The following is a 20,460-nucleotide window of genomic DNA, read 5'->3' on the forward strand; positions in this document are numbered from 1 at the left end:
CCGGCATCGAAAATGGGCTCACACCGGTGCGCCCTAAAAAGCATCAGCGCTTTTTTTAGCCCAATAGAAGCGCTGGCAACCTCGTGTTGGCCCCTTCGCGAAGGGCGCGATCGGGAGCGCCGGCGTCTCGTGAGACGAAAATTTTGGGGCATGGGAGCCGCCTGTCAGTAATGACAGGGCGCCGCGCGGGAGATCTCCCGCCACGACGCCAGGCGGAAAACTCTCCCGCCACGATGCTGCGCGGGAGGTTTCCCGCCTCGCCGCCGGTCTATATTATCCCTCCTTCTCCGCCTCTCACTTCAGTAGTGAAAAAATCTAAACCACCAATGTTCGATGCGTGGGAGGAGGCGGCGCTAGAGGCGGCCGCAGAAGTCGTGGAGGAGGACCCGTAGAGTATGAGGCGTGGGAGGAGACGGCGCTAGCGGCGACTGTAGAAGCATTTGCCGCGGACGAGAGGCAAATGCTGGAGGCGGGGCGGCGTCACCGGGAGGCGGAGCGGCAGCGTCGGTGGGAGGTGCGCCGACAACAGGGGTGGGAGCAGCTTGTGCTGCGACGGGAGATGCGGGAGCAGCAGCAGCGTGAGGATGAAGTCTAAGAGCGGCGACGCTTGGTGGAGATGCAGCTGCGGCTACGGAGGCAGGAGGTGGAGCACCGTCGGCGGCGGGAGGAGTTGGAGCAGCAGCTGCGTCAGGAGGCGGCGGCCGCGGATAGAGCGGCCTACTTGACGTTCGTGGAGGAGCAGCAGAGAGAGCAGCGGTCGATCGTCCACCTCCATAGAGTCGGGTGGCCAGTAGGTAGTAAGCTAGCTATGAAGCAAGTTTCACATCCGGGATTGAGGAGTGAATAATGTTTTACTTGGATTTGCCCTAAAACATTATTTATTCCTCGATCCAGAATGAAATGAAAATAAAACTACAAGTAAATATTTAGTTTGTCTTAAAAAATCGTATCGAGGCAGCCTGTTTGGGGGCACAGGTGTGGAAATAGCACCGCCAAATAAAGGATGCAGTGTCGACGCCCCCCATACAGCAGTGTCGGCGTCTATTTGGGAGCACCGGTAAAGATGCTCTTAGAGCAAGACTCCTTTGATGACCACGGGGGTCATGCTATAGATTATGGCTCCGTGAGATATTGCGTCATGCAAAACAAACTAGGTTTTATGCCGAGTTCTAAAAAATAGGTTGTTTTTCGTCGGGCGATCCTCACTGGAACCCGTGTGCCGTGCCGGCGTGCCCAGCTCAGATCTAACGCATCACCGGATGGAGTGGCAAGTGGGCGAGGGTCCCCGTGGCGCGGCGCTGTGCCGGCCGTCGTCCCATCTCGTCCCCTTTGGCCACTTGCGGAGCTGGGGTACACTTCTGTACATCACCATCACATCCCGTCGTCGTCCTCGTGGAAAATTCCGCTCCTCTTGGAAGCTTTCGTAGCGACCTGGTCCTGCAAGGCTGCAAGTACAAACGGTCTCTGAATTATGTCGTGTGGATATGCCTATCCGTTCGCAAAGATTGAAGATTAAACTTCCGTTCGCTGGAAGAGTGCAGAGAAGCTATTAACTCTCCAGCCAACTAGCAGTCCAGGCCACAAGAACGAATGGTTCAGGGTCCATCCATACTCAACACACCCAAATCCGGACGGTACGGATATAGTTCGACAGAGAAGCCATCGCCAGCAAAGCCACGTCCAAGAGGTCACGCATATTTTTATTTATGTACAAGTACATCAGGTATAGCTGGAGAAACGGGGACACGCAGCTGGAGCACGACTTCAAAAACTTAATAGCATTGAATCGAGATATTGTACAAGCACCAATCATCATTATCTGTACGGGGCAGTGTGATCCAAACTTACAACACTATATGATGCCTTTCTGCTCTGGCGAAACGACCTACTTCGACAGCCAGTAGATGAACATGAGGAATGCGCAGACAGACGCGACCAGCGAGAGGATGATGGTGTCCATCGACTTCTTTCTCCTGATTGACGCCAAGACGTGATTAATCTGACAGGTTCAGTGGGAAACATTGTGAGGCTCGCATCATTCGAGGACATGGAACGAGTAGGTTGCTCACGATACGTACCGTGGGGATCCGGCTGCTGACGTTGCTTATTTTGGTAGTAATGCCACCGAACGTTGACCGTTGAGACATGAGGGCACCCAGTGTTGCTTGAGCTTGTGAAATCACGGTGTCCACCTAATCATGCAAAAAAGTAAGGTTTCAGAAAAGCTATTATTCCGGGTAAAAGTCAGCTGTTACCTAATTCTGGTATAAAAAGGTTATTGGCATTCTTATGATTTATTATTAAGATAACACAAGACCATCCCAGTCATGCCTTGTGAGTATAACCCACAGGATAGCAGTACATAATTCACGTGTAGAAAAGTGCATGACTGACAGTACACTTTTCTAATAATTTGGAAAAATGCATAATTTCTAAACTATTTGTCTGGTTTTAATTTGAGGAAGCTATGGGTAGCATGATGAGGCTATCCTAGCTAAGTTGGCAGTGGAATCAGATGCACCTAACGATTGACCAAAAGTATTCTCCAGTCAGCAGCCCCTTCAGCATGAAGAACACATGTAACAATGCACCCTAGGATTCATACGGTTAATAAGCAACAAGCAGCAAATATACTAAGGGCCACTTCTTTTGAGCTTATGCTTATTCAGAAGCTGGCTTATGGAGTGCGGTGGGAACAAACTCCAGTGGGGAGAAGCTCGCAGAAACTGGCATTTCTATTCTTTTCGGCTTACGGAATTTGGGCTTATCATATGTGTTGAGCCATGAAAAGTTATTGCCTTGTTCTATAATTTTGCATGATAGCTAAACTATATTTTTGTAAAAGTCGGAATTTAGTGCCAGATGTCACTGGTAGGGGTGGACATTACTAACCGATTAATTTGGTTCAGTTTTTCAGGTTATTAAGAAATTCGGTCTTCTGGAACTAATGACCGATCGGTCTTTTGAGAAACAGCTAACCGAGAATTCGGTCCCCATAAAGCTTGGTTAGGTCTCGGTCTTAAACCGAAGTGACATGTTCACACGCTAGATGCATATGGAATATTGAAGAGGATACCTCACGCTCCCTGCCACAGATCAAAGGTGCAGTCTCGAGTGTCAGCAGGTGCAAAGCAGAAGAGGCTGCCTGCCGCCGAGAAAAAAGAAGAGAGGAGATTGAGTCGGCCCCTGGGATGGATTGAGAGGGAGGAGGTGGAGCCGGCCGCTGAGATGGATGGACTATGGAGAGGGAGGAGATGGTGCCGGCCATCAGTGTAGAGGAACAGGGAGGAGACGGCGCTGGCGGCCGGGATGGAGGGACAGGGAGGAGATGGCAGGGGTGGCCAGGTATGCCGAGCGATGCGCAGAAGCTGCTAATGCAATCTAGCCTGTAGGTGCGACTAAAAAAGTACAAAGTTGGTGTAGGCTCTGTTTGCAACGTGAGGGCCTTAGAATAGGAGAATAGGCTGTGGGCCTTATTACAGCTTTTGGCCCATGTCATGTTACTTTTGGTCCGTTCGGTTAGTTCAGGTACCCAATGCTTAAGAACGAAATACCAGAGGTAAATTCGGTTTTCCAGAGTTGATGAGCGGATTTCTAGCCAGAATTATTGGTTTCGGTCTATTCGGTTTCAGTCTTGGTCTTTCTGAGTTCGGTCATCGGTTTTTATGCCCACCCCTTGTCACTGGAACTATTGCACCATTCACTACAAATTGAACTGTCGACAGTACGAGATGTAAAGTGCAGTCTTCCACAGTTTCATATACAAAGGTAGCCAATTAATTCCATCTTAATCAATAGATGTACTATTAGCTGTATATTTTTATTTAAGTTAAGATGTATTAGCAAATTAAATACTCCCTCCGTTCCTAGATATAAGGTGTATAGTTTTTGACATGGAAATTACAGCAGATTTGGGCGGGATTACCCTTGGACAATTGACGTGAGAAAATAGAGGAGTTTGCATAAGATAAGAAAATGTAATCAAATTCTAAAAAAGTTGTCCAAACAATGGTGCTACGTAATATACCCTATATTCTGGAATTTTTCTCCAAAAAACTATACACCTTATATCTGGGAACAGAGTGAGTAGCATCTTGTAGATGAAATTGTAGATGTGCAACCGCTGCTGCAGATCCTAGCAAGTTTCAGTTAACATCTGTTGCTGGGGTGGCGGCGGGTTCAGGCAATAGCTGAGCTGGGCGCTGGCCAAAGAAGCAGCTGGGCACTGGGAGGGACAAGGTGCTGAGCGCTGGCCAGAGAAGGTGTTGGCCGCCGAGAGGAGCTGCTGGCCACCGGTAGTGAGGAATGGCAGGAAGAAGAGTGGCCAGAGGCGCCGCCGGGTGGAAGAGGTGGTGCAGGTCAAGGTCCCAGTCGGTGAGCTTGATGGGAGCTGTGGCTGCTGAGGAGCTGCAGTCGCAGCGGTGCTCTCGATGGGAGTGGCGGCTCAAAGTCATCGCGCTTCCTTTCGGACGAGCAAGTGGTCGTTGGGCAGCGGTGGAGCGTGAAACCCTAGCAGCAGCCGCGCTCTGTCATGTCTCGCGAGAGAAGAACAGAAATCGTGAGTGGGTAGGCCGCACGAGGGAGAGGAAAACGTTTCAGGGCTTGTGGTGGCATTCTTACCATAATTACAATGGAAAATAGTGACAATCTTGAATACCGGTTCAATTAAGGTGCACAAGCTACGGAAACACCTCCAAGGTGACTTCTGGAATTGCATTATGCAGTCACAGTGGAAATAAGCTGGGCTGAAGCCAGCCACTTCTTTTGGGCTTCAGCGGTGCATGGCCTCGAAACCAGCCAGGAAGCTGAAAAGAAGTGGCCCTAACTGTGTGATGTCAGTCAAGTATGTTGAATTCAATCTGCGGAATTCAGAGGGACGACTTCAACCGCTCTTCATTGTGCAGCCGTAGTTCCCATGATAGTATAGGACTCAACAAAGGCAACCAAGCATGTTTAGGGCACTATTGGGTATTTGTAATGACAGGCCGTTTTGTAGCCTCAGTGAAAAAAGCAGGCATGTTTTCACTCTGTTTCTACATTCTAAGCTGTGTTGTTTGCTTGGACATGCAACTTCTGATGATGACTACTAATGCAATAGGCACTAGGGTGGTTTGCTTCTCGAGTTCTCATTACAGGGACTGTCTTCTCCAGTGTTGGCAATCATAGTTGTAAATGCTGCTATGTTTACAAAGGTCATTTGTGGAAAGGTTAAGCATTGTTATGGACAGTGTGTGGACACGAATAGACTTCATGTGCTGTAGAAATGGTCAGAACATCCTTCTCACGGGCTAGTCCATCCTATGCTTACTGGTCAAGGGAATAACCCTTAATTTCTCGTAGAAAATGAAAGCCTAGGAAGCTGCATTCAAGAAGCGACTATCAGCTTTTAAGCCAGCAGCTCCTATTTGCAAGATACGGTCCAATATTGGCATCAGATTATCTCCTCATACAAATAACATGTAATCTTGCTAAAAGCTGCACCTACAGACTATCTTCTCTCTTCACAGCTCCCAAGGTAAGCATGCAAACAATATCACTTTCTGCGCATCATTCCATTTATTTCAGGATGGGTTAGAAACTAGGCAACTCCAGAAACTGAATGAATCCCCTACTGCTGAACTAAGCCAAAACTCCTGAGTGCTGATATAATACCTAATGCCTCTCTAAGTTTCCCCTCAACAATGACTACCAGAGTCCAGAACCCCATCAAATGGAGCTTTGAGGCCTTGATTTTTTCATATTTGTTAAGTTCAGTGTAATTCTCAATGAAAGATAGATTTCTGAAACAGAAATTTCACAAGCATATGGGTTGAAATTCAAGATATTTGGCTCAAACTGGAGTAGACACACTGACACACACATGCAATTATTACTACTTTAGTACTCCTTCCATCCATAAATAGATGTCTTATATTTGTCTAAATCTGGATGTATCTAGACACTAAATAGTGTCTACATATATCCAGATTTAGATAAATCTAAGACATCTATTTATGGACAGAGGTAGTATATACTATAATCAAGCCAAAACTGATCATGGATTGAAAATTAATATATGAACCTTTGTAGAATTCTGCCCAAGTAAAATGGAATCCAAATACATATTAATAAGTAAGAACACTAGAAATGTGCAGAATATGCCATGGTGGGTGTGCAAGAACAGGGACATCAGCATGATTCCGTCTTTCACGTGGCAGGTACAGTTCTCTAAATTAATAATATATTTGCAAATACACCAGGCCAAGATTTGAATTATCTCCTACCAAGAGAGCTAAGTGAATCTACTTCTATTTGGAATGCTCGAGAAATCATGTTGGCATTCAATGCAACCCCACCCATACAGGAAGGCTGTTCCTATGTTCCTTTGTTTCCGCATGTACATTTATCCAAACAGAATTAGAAAAAAGGCAAATACCAGAAAGGACAATCCTACCTGTCCGGAATTCCTGCCAATTGCAGCTTGTTCTCTAAGAAGAGCTTCCGACTCTCCAGCCTCTTCGACGTCAAACTTTGCTCTGTCAAAGTCTCTCAAGTCAAGGAGGGACGCATGTTGTTGCTTCACTCGGAGGCTTGATCGAAGCCGATAGAATTCCTGCGTTGGATTAGCAACTTTTGGAATTACAAGGGAAGTCTAGCTGTCTTATATGTGGTGTTTAAACTTCAAAAGGTATTTGTCTACAGGATATTATGATTCAAGAAGATTATTAATTAACAGATTGAAAGTACAGTTACGAAGAATGAAATTTCTTAGTGTGGTTGGTGTAAGAGGCGATATGAACCTGAGTAAGGTCTTGCAAAATCTCCATGTGACGAGTCAACGTATGAGAAAGAACTTCAGAGCCTCCCGATGACACCCATGTTTGCATTTGGGAATTTACTTGCTGAAGCTGCTTCAAGGATCTCTCTATATCAGCCTCGATGTCATTCTCCGAGCCATCTGATTTCATGGAAACCAATTTACGGTATGCAATCATCTGGTCATCTAACTGAGCCTCCAACCTCCTCGCCTAAAAGGGGGAAATTGTGTGCAGACAAAGGTTAGGTCGAGTACAGCCAAAAAACACTTTAGCCCGACTACTCGAAATATCTTCATGAAAACGTAATGCAGCAACCGTATTCAGTAGTGACATCATTACAGAGAGCAAGTTGGTGTGGCACCTTCCTAGTCTAGAAAGGGATGGTTTCAGCCATACTCGGCGGTAAAAGTCTGAATTCTGAAACACGAAAAGTGCGAGGCCATACTACCAGATTTCCATACGGATGATTATGCAACAAGCAGGTGAAAACGAGGTCGTTTGATAGGATCAAAATTCTAGTGAGTTTGGCACTGGATCAGTGTCACATTGCTCCGGGTTTACTTCTCTATAAGAAGATATGGCGCATGGGGGTGCAGGCGAACATCTGCAGCACAGTTTCTAGAACCTTGCCTGTATGAAACTAGTCTAGTAGTAACGAGAAGGCTAAATTTCAAAAATGAAGGGGAAAAAACATTTCGCCCCACAGGCAGATACTATGGACTCGACCAACAAGAAGGAAGACAGTCGGTCTAATTTGCATATGTGTCGCTATCAGGAATTCAGCGGGCGACCGGGGGAGGGAGGGAGGGAGGGGGAATCGTCGGCACGAGTACCGCGTCCCACATCCACCGGACCGCTCAGGTTGCGGGCGGAGCCAGATCTCCGGCGAATAGACACCGGCAAGAGGTTGAGGGGAGCGGGGGAGGGGATCCGGAAGGGGTTTCACCTGCTTCCGAAGGGCGTCCCAGGACGACGCCTCCATGGCTGCGAACTCGTCGGCGGCGGCGCCGTACCAGTGATCCGCGGGGCGGGCGGGAGATCTCGCCGGGTGCGCCGCTGGATCTCGCGCGCGCCGCGGCCGCGGCGAGCGAATCAGTGGGGGAGGCGTGGAGGGGTGCGGTGGGTTGCCGAAGGGAGAGGCGTCGCGTCGGGTAGCCTAGCCACGGACCACGGTGGTGATGGTCAACTGGGCTTCGGCTCGGTGGCGCGGTGCACCCACTAATCCGGGGCCACCTTGTTCTTGTTCCACTACTCACCCAGAAAGCGACGAGTGGAAAGCATTTTTAGCCTACCAAACAATAAAATGTTCATCTAAAAAAAAGCAATAACATGTTCCACCTATCTACATATACTTCTCCGTTTTTTTCAAAATGGTTAGGGCATGTCATCCTTCCCTTAGCGTCAGATTTTTACTTAGTTGGAGGAGAGAGAATGAAGAGAGAAGATTATCTTCCCTTAGCTAATGGATCATCTCTTAGAAAATAAGGGATGACTATTTTCACCATTGTATCACATATGTCTTCCCTTAACAACAAATTTCTTATCAAAATTTAACTATTTATATTAATTGCTATAGATGGTTGTAAGAGATAATGCATTATATGACTTATATCTAATGCTTTCTCTAGCTAATGTGGTGGGGTAAGGGAAGATATGCCTTCTCTACCATTAGTTCTACATCTGTTCTAAAACTCTTATAGAAACTAGTGCTAACAGTGATCAAAAGACAGCTTCCTCGTGTAACTTTACTTGGTCGACCTATTTTTTAGGTCTAAGATTAGTCAGCCAAGACAACTATACACTTTATGTTGTGTTTGGTTGCACTGAAACTAGGCATAGAATTGGAATTTGGGTCCAATTCCACGCTTTCTGGCGTTTGGACTGCGCTCAGAATCTTCTCTCGGAATTAGAACAAATTTCCGCGCTCGGAATCCTCATGTGTAAAGAGCGGACCAACAATTCCGAGCTCGCTCCCTCGGAAAGGCACGGAAACAGTCCATCGAAGCGAAGCGATACGTCTCTCCTATCTTCGCTTCTCTCCTCCCTTTTCGTCCATTCCCTCCTCGCGAGCTCCTCTCCTCCCTTCCCGTCCTCTCCAACTCCGGCAGCGGTGGCGGCGCACAGCTTCGCCCTCCCTCCCATTCGCCCATCCCGCGCCTCCCCCTCGAGCTTCTCGTCTCTGCCCGCGGGAGATCGAGGCGGTGGTGGTCAGAATAACATCTAGGCGGCGGCTACCAGGCGGAGCGTCGGGGCGGCCGGATCTCCTCCAGGAAAGTTCCCGGCGGCGGTGGCGCTGGTTGCAGGGGAGGACGGCGGCGGTTGCAAGGCCTGCGGCAGCGGTGGTTGGGGCACGGGCCCGCGGTGCCGATTGCAGGGAAGGACGGCGGCGGTTGCAGGGCCCCCGACGGCGGTGGTTGGGGCACGGTTGCAGGGCCCCTAGCGGCGGCGGTGCAGGGCCCCCGGTGACGGTTGCAGGGAAATACCACAAATTCATTTCCATAGTGCAGTCCAAACAAGATTAGGAATTTGTACTACCATTTGATTCCAAAGGCAAATTCTAAGCACACCCAAACAACCGATTTGGAATTTTAGTCCAATTCATTTCCATCATGGATTTGGAATCTTTGCCCAATTCAGTTCCAAGACCAAATTCTGTGCATCCAAACACAGCATTAGACATTGTTGTCACACAAAGGGAACACCGGGTGGTAGACGTACACTCGTACATTGCTAGTGAAGGAGAAAGTAGTTGATTTCAATTTAACAAAATGGCCATCGCCATCTTAAATCTTCGAAATAGACTTTCATCCCGCTATATTAATATAGCAACGAACTGATACAAGATAGAGATCACCGCTGGGGCAAACAGCACAACAAAGCCCAAAAGAAAACAAAAGAAGAAGAAAAAAGAAACAAAGGATGAAAAAGTCGGATCGACGAAAATGTTGATGAACCGGAACCGCTGCGCCCTCCGAAAGATTCTCACCACGAGCTTAGCCCTCCGAAGTGCCACAAACCAAAGAAACACTTTCAAGAAGGGATGCAACGATGACGACGCTGCTGCCCGAACAAGCCTAGGGTTCCCCCGGTATGCGGATGGGAAGTGGGAAGGGGAAACCCCGATGCCCCTCAAGAAGAAATGGTGGCGCCCGCGAGCATCACCGCGTCGGTGTCGGCCGTCCGACAAGGATTTTTTCGTCCCCCAAAGACCCACGGCTGTTGTGGGTATACTTCATGGGTGTACCATCGACAGTGCCTAGATCCGGCAAGCCCGGGTGGCCCATAGTTGGTGATGTGGCATGTGGTCCATCGGGCGGCCCAGTTGCTGTTGATCCGGAAGGATGAAGTCCAGCCCAGGAGAGGGAAGCCGGATCCCAACCGACCTTCGGAGGAACCCGGATCCATGGAGGCCCATAAGGGAACCCGGATCCAGTACGACGTATAAGGGAAGGCGGATCCTTGATGTACACGGCAAGACATTGTACCGTAGTTAGGCAACCTGTAATCCGGCTAGGACTCTCCATGTAAACCCTAGATCCGTGCGCCTTTATAAGCCAGATCCTGGGAGCCCTAGAGGCAGAACAACAACTCATTGTAACAACGCGAAAGTGCCCAGATAATTCCAGACAAGCAGCAGTAGGCCCTGTCCTCGTGCAGGTGTTCCGAAGCTGGGTAAATCGCGTACCACCGTCCCGAGTGCTCTCCGCCCTATGGCCCCTACTTCTTCTCCCCCTCGTGAGGATCCCTCCTCCGAGGTACCGTCGATTAGGCAACGACAGTTGGCACCCACCGTGGGGCCTGCGGCGTCTGGAGGCCAGAACCGGTAGGGTTCCGCCATGGGAAGCTACGACGACACCATCGCTGTGGGGCGCGTCCTTTACGCCGGAAACCTTCCGTTCGTCCCTCCGGATGAGTGCTGGATTCCGGCCAAGACAAACCCCATCAAGCTCTCCATCGTCCCAGTCGGCGGCATACACATCTTCATCGGTGAAACCGTTGATTCCGACGGAAACGCCCTCGTAAGTAACGCAGACGCGACCGCCGCTGAGCAGAACGCAGTCGCGAAGATCCGATCTGAGACGCAGGAACTTCCCCGGGAAGATTCCACCTTAGATCTGGAAAAATCAAAGCCCACCCAATCCGCCCCTGAGCAGGAAACAAAGGTGGAAGACCAATGCAGATCCGCCTGGGTCTCCCAGGTGTTAGAGAAGCAAAGGTGTCACTTCGTACACTTCTTGGCCCATACCGCCGGAACCGCCCCTCAGGAAGTCGGAGCTGGTCCCGAGAAGGTCGTGGTACCGAAAAACAACGCCGCTCCGGATCAGCAGGAGGTTGTTGGAGAAAGCGACGCTCCGGGTGAAGAGTCAATTTTGGGCAATCTGAGCCCAATTTCCGGGGATTCCCCCTCCATGAATACTGAAGAGTTCGATCGTAAGGTCTCGGAACTCGGATATGGTGAACAGTCTGAAGTTGAATCCGCCCAGCCTAAACAGGTTCTTGCAACTTTGGCGGCGCTGGATCAGCGACATTCTGATGACAACACCTATTCCGATCCATAGCCATCCCGTGCAGGATCTCCGCTCTCGCGGGAGCGTCCGCACAAGGAAGTGCTGTCCCCAGAAGAGCTGGTTGAGCAAGCAGGCATGGAGGCAATCGCACACTCGGATATTCTCAACAAACCCATAACCCCTGACGATGCCGCAGATCTGGAGGCTCTAGAAGCTAAAAGACAGGAGATGCTGGCAACAGCCCAGAAATTCGCCAGAACCGCAGCGGCAATGCTGGATGAGAGGAAAGAAGCCGCGCACTTCGTGAAAAATTTCCACCAGCGAGAGCTTGAGGTTGACGAACAACTGGTAAAAGTCAAGGAGCTCCAACAACACTGGAAAGACAAGGTCACCGAGCTTCAACGGGAGGCCGATAAAATCAGGCGGGATGATATACCTCCCCGCAAGATTACCTTCACGACCCCCACTGAACAACAGCCACTCGCAACCCCAAAGGATAACATGAAAATGGCTGCGGCGATCTTGAAAAAGAAGGACGAGGAGATTGATATCGACTACGTCCGAACGCTGGTTGCCTCATCAATGAAGCAGCAAAGCAAGGCAGACACTTCGCGCAGGCTGGAATCTAATCCGGATCACTGCGTGTCCACCGCGCAGAAAGACGCCTACGACAATCGCCACCACGATGACGAATCGCGCACTGGATCCTCGGAGCGCAGAAGGAGAACCAGAGAGCACCCAAATCCAATCCCTATACCATCAAAGACACCTCCGTCAGATCCAAACAAGGGAAAGGATGCGATGTACTCTGGTAAAAACAAGTACCGGAACCCGTCACCTCCACCCAGAGGATACCCGCGTCCTCCGCTCCCCCGCCGTCGTAGTCCAGCCGGAAACACCAGGCCCCATGGGCCAGGTGGAATCAATATCCGCGACAATGTGGTACCTGAGAGGAATAGGAGCAGGGAGCGCATGCCGGAACCCTGCCGTAGCCGGAATAACGATCATGAGCCCGAGCCAAGGAGGAGCCGGAACGAAGACCGCAAGCCGGAACCTCGCCGAAGCCGGAACGACGGCGGCAGCCAACACCATGGTGAAGGCAGCCACCGAAGCCGGAGTCAGCACCGCGAGGGGCGCGGGGAATCAGAAGGCGGAAGCAAAAGGTCAAACCGGCCCCCTCGCAGGTCTCCCTCCCCGCCACCTAGCGGTGGAGGCGGAGGCGGTGGCCGAAGATCTTGCTCACGCTCAAAATCTCCCCGCAATGGCCCGCGTGACGCACGGGAACGTCTCAACGAATACAGATCTGATTACATCGGCCCAAAATGTTTTGGCAGGATGATTCGAGAGGAACCAAAGCCAAGGATGAACCTCAAGCTACCCGGAAACCTGAAGCACTATGATGGCACCGAAAGGCCGGATACCTGGATCGAAGATTACTACAATGTTGTGACCTTCGCCGGAGGAACCCCTAATATCGCCTGCCGCATGCTCCAGTTGTACCTTGTAGGTCCAGCCCGGATCTGGCTCAGCGACCTCGAGAAGAACTCCATCTTTTGCTGGTTTGACCTGAAGAACGCCTTTGAAAAACACTTCAGGGGCACCTACAAAAGACCTGCCACAACAAGCGACCTCCAGGCCTGTATCCAGAAGAAGGGCGAAACGTCAAGAAACTTCCTTACCCGATGGCTGGCATGCAGGAACGAGTGTGAGAACGTCGACCACACCACTGCTATGCACGCCTTTATAGGTGGACTGCAGCGAGGAGGATTGCTGCGGCACAAGCTCACGTGCTTGGCCAACGCAAATAAACTGACTCTGGATGACATGATCTCCATTGCCAGCGATCATACTGCCGCCGATGACGACGCAGGCGGAGATCTAGCGGCCACAGCAATCCCCCTGCACCAACAGAAGAAGAACCGTGACAACGGTAACAGCAGCGGCAGCAAGCGGAAAAATCCCCCTGATGACCAGAAGAGTGGCGGATCAGAGATGGTCGCCATGGCGTTCCAACGCGGAGGTCAAGGAGGTGGACGAGGACACGGTCGCGGAGGCGGGGCCGGCAGGGGCAGCAGCGCGACGAAGTCACTGCCGCCGGAACCCGCGCCCCCCAAACCTATGAAGAGTACAGAGACATGCCCTGCCTGGCCCACCTGGATCCGGCTACGGGGAAGTCCACTCACACCAATCGCAACTGCAAGTGGGTCAATGATCTCAAATCTGACCCGGAAGCAGGCTACAAACGAGCCCGGAAGCACCGCCCGCGCGGCAAAGGAGGCAAGGGCAAAAACAAGGACAAGGAGGAGGACAATTCTGAGGCAATGGACGAGGATGACGCTTCGCCGGATCCCAAGGAGGGAATCGCAGCTAAATCTAACCCCTTCGGCAAAAAGAGTGTAGGCGTGTACCACACCTTCCTCGGAACCCCAACGGTCCGTCACAGCAAATTAGCTCTCCGGATCCTGAACGCCATAGTTCCGGCTGTGCCGCAGTATGTCAGGTGGTCGGAAACTCCGTGTACGTTCGACGGGAAGGATCACCCTACTGTCGTTCCGAAAGAGTGCTACGCATTGGTTGTAAGTCCCCGCATAGACGGCTATGACTTCTCCAAATGCCTCATGGATGGCGGGGCCATCTTGAACATCATGTATCTGGAGACTCTGGAGCGGATGAACCTTACCAAGGAACAGCTCAAACACAGCACCACTGAATTCCATGGTGTGGTTCCGGGTAAAAAGGCAAACTCCCTTGGCAGCATCAGACTTCCCGTGGCCTTCGGCGATGTTAAAAATTTCCGCGAAGAGATGATCACGTTTGAGGTCGTGCCCTTCAAGAGCTCCTACCACGTCATCTTCGGCAGGCCCACCTAGCATAAGTTCCACGCAAGAGCATGCTACATCTACAATAAACTCAAGATTCCGGGTCCCAATGGCATGATTACCATATCCGGAGACTACAAGAAAGCTCACGAGTGCGAATTGGGCGAAGCCGCCTTCGCAGAATCTGTGATTTCCGGGGAAGAGCTGGAAGGCTACAGAGCCGCGGTGGATCCGACTGAGATGCAAACCACCAAGAGGCAAATCTCCGAACAGAAAAACTCGTTCAAGGCCGCGATAGAGACCAAAAACATCGACCTCAAGAAGGGAGATGCATCTAAGCAGGTCTCGGTCGGAGCCAACATGGACCCCAAATAGGAAGACGCGCTCGTCGAGTTCCTCCGCGCTAACATGGACATCTTCGCATGGCAGCCTTCTGACATGTCCGGAATACCTAGGGAACTCGCCGAGCACTACCTCAACATAAATCCGGGGGCTAAACCGGTAAAGCAAGCTATGCGGCGCTTTGGAGATAAGAAGCGCCGCGCCATAGGAATGGAACTAGCTAAGTTACTAGAGGAAGGTTTTGTAATAGAAGTTATCCATACTAATTGGATCGCAAACCCCGTCCTTGTACCCAAAAAGAATTCTGAAATACTAAGAATGTGCATCGATTACTCTGGCTTGAACAAGCACTGTCCGAAGGATCCATTTCCCCTGCCGCGCATTGACCAAGTCATTGATTCGACGGTAGGGGCGGAACTTCTGTGTTTTCTTGACGCATATTTCGGGTATCATCAGATCCGGATGAAGAAGTCTGACCAAAAGGCAACCTCGTTCATCACCCCATTTGGCACTTACTGCTATGTTACCATGCCTTTTGGCTTGAAAAACGCAGGTGCCACCTACCAACGTACGATGCAGCTGTGCCTGAAGGACCAAATTGGCCGGAATGTACATGCTTACGTCGACGACATCGCGGTCATGACCAGGAAAGGATCCGACTTGATCAGCGATCTCACAGAAACCTTTGAGAATCTCCGAAAGTACAAGATGATGTTAAATCCGCTGAAGTGCGTCTTTGGCGTTCCAGCCGTAAAACTCCTTGGCTTCATTGTCTCTAATAGGGGCATTGAGGTGAACCCGGAGAAAATCAAGGCAATCATGTGCATCAAAAGGCCAACTTGTCTCAAAGACGTGCAGCGACTAACTGGTTGTGTTGCAGCAATCAGCAGGTTTGTCAGCCGTCTTGGCAAGAAGGCGCTACCCCTGTACAAGCTATTGAAGAAGACAGACAAATTTGTCTGGGACGAGGCAGCAGATGCAACACTCCAAGGGTTGAAGGAATTACTCACCTCCCCACCTATTCTACCAGCCCCAGGAGAGTCAGAGCCTATGCTCCTTTACTTGGCAGCTACCAACACAGTCGTCAGCCTCGTCATCATAGTGGAGCGACAGGAAGAAGGACACGAGTATGGAGTCCAAAGGCCAGTCTACTACATTAGCGAAGTGCTTACGGAATCCAAGCAGAGATACCCTCACTTTCAAAAGCTAGCCTAAGGAGTACTCCTAGGTAGCAGGAAGCTGAGGCATTACTTCCAGGAGCACCCTGTAACAGTCGTGAGTAAAGCTCCGCCGTCAACAATTCTCAATAACGCTGACGCAACAGGACGCACAGCAAAATGGGGCATTGAATTATCCGCCTTCGACATCAACTACAAAGCCAGGACTGCGATCAAGTCCCAGGTCTTGGCGGATTTCGTCGCAGATTGGACAGAAGCTCCGGACAAAAGCCTGGAGCCGGAACCAGAGACATGGGTTATGCACTTCGACGGATCCAAGCAGCATCAAGGCTCAGGAGCCGGAGTCACTGATGTCTACGGGAGCTTCTATTCTTGTTGACAGTGTTGGGCCTCCAAGAGCAGAGGTTTGTAGAACAGCAGCAAGTTTCCCTTAAGTGGATCACCCAAGGTTTATCGAACTCAGGGAGGAAGAGGTCAAAGATATCCCTCTCATGCAACCCTGCAACCACAAAGCAAGAAGTCTCTTGTGTCCCCAACACACCTAATAGGTGCACTAGTTCGGCGAAGAGATAGTGAAATACAGGTGGTATGAATAAATATGAGTAGTAGCAACGGCACCAGAAAAGTGCTTTGCTATCCAGGACTGGCGTGTGGTTGATGGTGGTAATATTGCAAAAAGTACAGATGCAATAGAACAGTAAACAAGCAGCGATTTCAGTATTTAGGAACAAGGCCTAGGGATCATACTTTCACTAGTGGACACTCTCAACATTGATCTACACCCTCTTGTTGGATGATGAACACCACTAACTGTGTAGGATTACACGAACCCTCAATGCCGGAGTTAACAAGCTCCACAATATTCGATGTTCATGTTTAAATAACCTTAGAGTGCATGACAGATCAACATAACCAAACCAAGTACTAACATAGCATGCACACTGTCACCTTCACACTACGAAAGGAGGAATAGATCACATCAATACTATCATAGCAATAGTTAACTTCATAATCTACAAGAGATCACAATCATAGCCTACGCCAAGTACTACACGATGTACACACTGTCACCATTACACCGTGCAGGAGGAATAAACTACTTTAATAACATCTCTAGAGTAGCACATAGATGAATAGTGATACAAAACACATTGCAATCATAAAGAGATATAAATAAGCACTTCACTATGCTCTTCATAACAGTGAATAAGTATTCTGTGAAATATAGCCTAAGAGACCCACACGGTGCACACACTGTCACCTTTACACACGTGGGACAAGGAGTCTCCGGAGATCACATAAGTAAAACCCACTTGACTAGCATAATGACATCTAGATTACAAGCATCATCATATGAATCTCAATCATGTAAGGCAGCTCATGAGATTATTGTATTGAAGCACATAGGAGAGAGATTAACCACATAGCTACCGGTATAGCCCCGAGCCTCGATGGAGAACTACTCCCTCCTCATGGGAGACATCAGCGGTGATGAAGATGGCGGTGGAGATGGCAGCGGTGTCGATGGAGAAACCTTCCGGGGGCACTTCCCCGTCCCGGCGGCGTGCCGGAACAGAGACTCCTGTCCCCCAGATCTTGGCGGCGGCTCTGGATGGTTTCTCGTACCGTGGCTTTTTTGGTATCGAAGTTTTAGGTCAGGGACCTTTATATAGGCGAAGAGGCGGCGTCAGAAGGTCGACGAGGCGGTGACACACTAGGGGGGCGCGGCCAAGGCCTGGGCCGCGCCACCCTGTCGTCTGGTGGCCCAGTGGCCCCCCTCTAGCCTCTCTCGGGTGTTCTGGAAGCTTCATGTGATTCTAAGATGTTGGGCGTTGATTTCGTCCAATTCCGAGAATATTTCCTTACTAGGATTTCTGAAACCAAAAACAGCAGAAAACAGGAACTGGCACTTCGGCATCTCGTCAATAGGTTAGTTCCGGAAAACGCATAAATATGACATAAAGTATGTATAAAACATGTAGATATCATCAATAATGTGGCATGGAACATAAGAAATTATCGATACGTCGGAGACGTATCAGCATCCCCAAGCTTAGTTTCTGCTCGTCCCGAGCAGGTAAACGATAACAAAGATAATTTCTGGAGTGACATGCCATCATAACCATGATCATACTATTGTAAGCATATGTAATGAATGCAGCGATCCAAACAATGGTAAATGACATGAGTAAACAAATGAATCATAAAGCAAAGACTTTTCATGAATAGTACTTCAAGACAAGCATCAATAAGTCTTGCATAAGAGTTAACTCATAAAGCAATAAATCAAAGTAGAGGTATTGAAGCAACACAAAGGAAGATGAAGTTTCAGCGGTTGCTTTCAACTTGTAACATGTATATCTCATAGATAGTTGTCAATGCAAAGTAATATAACAAGTGCAATATGCAAGTATGTAGGAATCAATGCACAGTTCACACAAGTGTTTGATTCTTGAGGTGGAGAGAAATAGGTGAACTGACTCAACAATAAAAGTAAAAGAAAGGTCCTTCAAAGAGGAAAGCATCGATTGCTATATTTGTGCTAGAGCTTTGATTTTGAAAACAAGAAACAATTTTGTCAACGGTAGTAATAAAGCATATGTGCTATGTAAATTATATCTTACAAGTTGCAAGCCTCATGCATAGTATACTAATAGTGCCCGCACCTTGTCCTAATTAGCTCGGATTACCGGGATTATCATCGCAATACATGTGTTTTAACCAAGTGTCACAAAGGGGTACCTCTATGCCGCCTGTACAAAGGTCTAAGGAGAAAGCTCGCATTGGATTTCTCGCTTTTGATTATTCTCAACTTAGACATCCATACCGGGACAACATAGACAACAGATAATGGACTCCTCTTTAATGCATAAGCATGTAGCAACAATTAATGTTCTCATATGAGATTGAGGATATTTGTCCAAAACTGAAACTTCCACCATGATTCATGGCTTTAGTTAGCGGCCCAATGTTCTTCTCTAACATTATGCATGCTCTAACCATTCAACTAGTGGTAAATCTCCCTTACTTCAGACAAGACGGACATGCATAGCAACTCACATGATATTCAACAAGGTGTTGATGGCGTCTCCAGGAACATGGTTATCGCACAACAAGCAACTTAATAAGAGATAAAGTGCATAAGTACATATTCAATACCACAATAGTTTTTAAGCTTTTTGTCCCATGAGCTATATATTGTAAAGATAAAGAATAGAAATTTAAAGGTAGCACTCAAGCAATTTACTTTGGAATGGCGGAGAAATACCATGTAGTAGGTAGGTATGGTGGACACAAATGGCATAGTGGTTGGCTCAAGGATTTTGGATGCATGAGAAGTATTCCCTCTCGATACAAGGTTTAGGCTAGCAAGGTTTATTTGAAACAAACACAAGGATGAAGCGGTGCAGCAAAACTCACATAAAAGACATATTGTAAACATTATAAGACTCTACACCGTCTTCCTTGTTGTTCAAACTCAATACTAGAAATTATCTAGACTTTAGAGAGACCAATTATGCAAACCAAATTTTAGCAAGCTCTATGTATTTCTTCATTAATAGGTGCAAAGTATATGATGCAAGAGCTTAAACATGAGCACAACAATTGCCAAGTATCACATTATCCAAGACATTTTAGCAATTACTACATGTATCATTTTCCAATTCCAACCATATAACAATTTAACAAAGAAGAAACTTTCGCCATGAATACTATGAGTAAAGCCTAAGGACATACTTGTCTATATGCAACAGCGGAGCGTGTCTCTCTCCCACACAATGAATGCTAGGATCCATTTTATTCAAACAAAACAAAAACAAACAGACGCTCCAAGCAAAGTACAAAAGATGTGATGGAATAAAAATATAGTTTCAAGAGAAGAAACCTGATAATTTGTCGATGAAGAAGGGGATGCCTTGGGCATCCCCAAGCTTAGATGCTTGAGTCTTCTTGAAATATGCAGGGATGAACCACGGGGGCATCCCCAAGCTTATACTTTTCACTCTTCTTGATCATAGTATATCATCCTCCTCTCTTGACCCTTGAAAACTTCCTCCACACCAAACTCGAAACAAACTCATTAGAGGGTTAGTGCATAATCAAAAACTCACATGTTCAGAGGTGACACAATCATTCTTAACACTTCTGGACATTGCACAAAGCTACTGGAGGTTAATGGAACAAAGAAATCCATCCAACACAGCAAAAGAGGCAATGCGAAATAAAAGGCAGAATCTGTCAAAACAGAACAGTCTGTAAAGACAAATTTTTTAGAGGCACCAGACTTGCTCAGATGAAAATGCTCAAATTGAATGAAAGTTGCGTACATATCTGAGTATCACTCACGTAAATTGGCATAATTTTCTGAGTTACCTACAGAGAATTAGGCCCAGATTCGTGACAGCAAGAAAACTGTTTCTGCGCAGTAATCCAAATATAGTATCAACTCTACTATCAAAGACTTTACTTGGCACAACAATGCAATAAAATAAAGATAAGGAGAGGTTGCTACAGTAGTAACAACTTCCAAGACACAAATATAAAACAAAGTACTGTAGTAAAATAAACACATGGGTTATCTACTTATCTCCCAAGAAGTTCTTTCTTTATAGCCATTAAGATAGGCTCAGCAGTTTTAATGATGCACTCGCAAGAAATAGTATTTGAAGCAAAAGAGAGCATCAAGAGGCAAATTCAAAACAACTTTAAGCCTAACATGCTTCCTATGCATAGGAATCTTATAAATAAACAAGTTTAAGAAGCATAATGCAACAAGCATAGAAAGATAAAACAAGTGTAGCTTCAAAAATTTCAG

The 20,460-nt window shown here is 48.2% G+C and overlaps 1 protein-coding gene across 1 annotated transcript; it reads right to left on the reverse strand.

Annotated features, from left to right (window-relative positions):
- Positions 1-1,763: 1,763 nt before the first annotated feature.
- On the reverse strand, positions 1,764-8,003 carry LOC127301577 (Golgi SNAP receptor complex member 1-1). Its single transcript, XM_051331845.2, has 5 exons — positions 7,744-8,003; positions 6,780-7,007; positions 6,434-6,592; positions 2,079-2,192; positions 1,764-1,999 (listed from the first exon to the last, which is right to left on the reverse strand). Exons 1-5 carry the CDS (start codon positions 7,777-7,779, stop codon positions 1,886-1,888), a joined length of 651 nt encoding a protein of 216 aa, XP_051187805.1. The 5' UTR covers positions 7,780-8,003; the 3' UTR covers positions 1,764-1,885.
- Between the last annotated feature and the right edge of the window lie 12,457 nt (positions 8,004-20,460).

This window comes from Lolium perenne, chromosome 5, assembly GCF_019359855.2.
Source record: "Lolium perenne isolate Kyuss_39 chromosome 5, Kyuss_2.0, whole genome shotgun sequence".
NCBI lineage: Eukaryota > Viridiplantae > Streptophyta > Magnoliopsida > Poales > Poaceae > Lolium > Lolium perenne.

Bases quoted from the DNA above. Each gene is read 5' to 3' on its own strand.
- LOC127301577 (XM_051331845.2), bottom strand. From the start codon at position 7,779: ATGGAGGCGTCGTCCTGGGACGCCCTTCGGAAGCAG. The intron at 2,193-6,433 runs GTAGGATTGTCC...TTGCATGATTAG, and splicing joins TTGGCAGGAATTCCGGACAG to GTGGACACCGTGATTTCACA. The intron at 2,000-2,078 runs GTACGTATCGTG...TGAACCTGTCAG, and splicing joins TCAGCAGCCGGATCCCCACG to ATTAATCACGTCTTGGCGTC.